At 39.6% G+C, this 2,500-nt stretch overlaps 1 protein-coding gene and 1 pseudogene across 2 annotated transcripts in view; one reads left to right on the plus strand and one right to left on the minus strand.

The window, feature by feature from the left end:
- Positions 1-2,500, minus strand: part of LOC138022962 (intraflagellar transport protein 74 homolog) — a 43,698-nt gene that overhangs the window by 26,798 nt on the left and 14,400 nt on the right. For both annotated transcript variants that reach the window (XM_068869988.1, XM_068869987.1), the window contains exon 5: positions 2,448-2,500. This exon is cut by the window's right edge and continues 28 nt beyond it. In XM_068869988.1, the coding sequence (XP_068726089.1) occupies positions 2,448-2,500 (53 nt within the window). The remainder of the gene's footprint in view (positions 1-2,447) is intronic.
- Positions 1,652-2,403, plus strand: LOC138024604 (uncharacterized; annotated as a pseudogene).

Genomic DNA, 2,500 nt, shown 5'->3' on the forward strand with positions numbered 1-2,500 from the left:
CCAGTTCTGACAAAAGGAAAGCGCCCTTAGAGACAAATGGTCTGAACCAAAACTAATCACAGCAAGTGCATATATATTCAGGGCCATGTGTTATCTTATCACGAAAAGACTGAATCACTTTTGACATAGAATGTCTAATAGAGTCTTGACCTTGACAAATTTCAGCTTGGTTTAGCCTTGAGCTCTGCATAGCTTCCCTTAAATGGTTCTGTGCTTTTCTGTTTAGTTCTCTGATATGTTCTGGATTGGAAGCTTTACCCTTGTGAAATGTTTTCTTTTCATATTCCCTTGCTGCTTCAATATTTTCAGATCTTTTTTGGTGTTTTGCATTGTTTTTCTTTTCCCTGAACTCTTTATTTTGTCTCTTCTGCTTGATAGATTCTCTCATATAAGCTCTTTTTGCCACTGCTTTGTAGAAATGATTACTGACATTCACATCATTTTTGGCCATGGTTTATTAATCGATTATTACCTCTGAATAATTGTTGACATTGGTAACACTGCTGATTTCATAACCTGAAATACTGTCATTATAATTAATCTATCTGAACTGCTGAAACACAGTGTCTTTCATCTAGATGTCCAATGTTAATGACAGTAGTTCCCTGTTGTTTGCTTATAGGACTGATAACAGTTACTGGTGGCCACCCCTCAATGGATTCAGTTATATGTATTTTAACATTTAATACATCGGAAACTGCTTGCACAATACGTGCATCACACCATGTATGTTGCTGTGACAACACACCCACAATTGCTCTGTAATGGGCCCAATAAATTTTTGACCGTTGTTTCTGATGTATTTGACTCCAGCAGCATGCACGTTCATGTGATAGGAAGGATCATTGTATAACTGGTGGGCAACAGAAGAAAAGAAGCATGAACCATCTGAGGTACATTCTAGTGTCTTCAATCCTTTCTGAGCAAATCGAGCCTGCAACAGTGCTATAGAAGGATTTCTCAGTACTGCCTGTGTACTCGTTCCATCAGCAACAGGGCCTGGGTTCGATTTAATAGCTCATAATATCAATTATTATAGCTTTTCTCTTGTTAGACAATAACTCTCATTTTGTTGGTTCAATTTTGTTGAATGCGTAGTAAAGGAATGGGCATCGGAAATATCTACATTGCTCTGCTGAGTCATATTTAACAAGTCGTTTCATTCTAGTTCACTACCCAGCGACTGGAAAATTGCACATTTATTCCAGTACATAAAAAGGGTTCTAAACAAAAGGGAAAACTACTGACAAATCTCGCTGACATCTATCATTAGCAAAACAGCTGAGAAAATTGTAAAATCTAGAGTCATCTCATTTTGGACTGAACATCAATTGCTAAACCCAAGTCAATTTGGATATTTGAAAGGCAGATCAACAGTGTCCTACTTTTAAGTTGTTATAATGACTGAAGCTTATCAAGAAACTGGTCTAAAGTGTCTGATGTAATATTCCTGGACCTTTCAAAAGCGTTTGACAGTGCCCCCCCACGAGGGCCTGCTTTTAAAGCTTAATAGATACACAACGGGCAACTGCTCCTATGGTTTAGGAACTTCTTAACCAATCGAACACAAAGGGTATTGATACGTGGGTCGTATTCTGAATGGTCTACTGTTATATCCGGTGTCCCTCAAGGCTCAATACTGGGACCGATTATGTTCCTTATCTACGTGAACGACATACCGAGCATCATCACATCTACTGCCAAGTTATTTGCCGAGGATAACAAAATCTATCGACAGATAAACAATGCTCTGCAATCAGATCTAATAACCCTCGATCTATGGGCGGACCGCTGGCAGGTAAAATGTGAAGCCATGTGAATCACTCATTATAAGGACAAAAGAATCACAGAGTACGAAGTCTCAGGTGCTGAGCTAAAAAAAGTATCAATTAATTTTATAAAGATCTGGGAGTTATCACAGCGAGTGACCTGACTTGGACAAAACACGTTGAGGAAACAGTTCACAAAGCAAACAAGGTTCTTGGCTTACTTAAACAAACAGTAGGTAGTAAAAATAAGGAATTTTTTTCAATTCTGTTCAAGACCCTCCTTCGACCGATATTGGAATACGCTAGCTCGGTGTGGTCACCACATCTAGCCAAAGACATCTATGAAATCGAGAAGGCACAAAGGAGAGCTTCACGAATCGCCCTAGGCCAAAGACGACAGGAGATGACGTACAAGGACAGGTGTAATATACTTAAATGGTACTCTTTAGAATGTAGGAGGGAATTTCTATCCCTGGTGGAGTGCTACAAGATCATATTCAAACTGAATGGTCTAAATTTCAGCAATTATTTTTAACTGTGCAGGAGCGCTAAGACGAGATCCAACCATCGATATCCGCATCCCCTCAATTTGCCCGGCGGCCCAGCCCTTAATAAACCCCCTGCTTATTGTTGACAGGTCTGTTTCACATTTAAGACTGAGAGGTCTAATACATGTACCTCGTCCAGCAGATGTTTTCATTCCAGTTAGACCTTGCTTGGTCATGGGCCTG

Source organism: Montipora capricornis, chromosome 11 (genome assembly GCF_036669925.1).
Source record: "Montipora capricornis isolate CH-2021 chromosome 11, ASM3666992v2, whole genome shotgun sequence".
NCBI lineage: Eukaryota > Metazoa > Cnidaria > Anthozoa > Scleractinia > Acroporidae > Montipora > Montipora capricornis.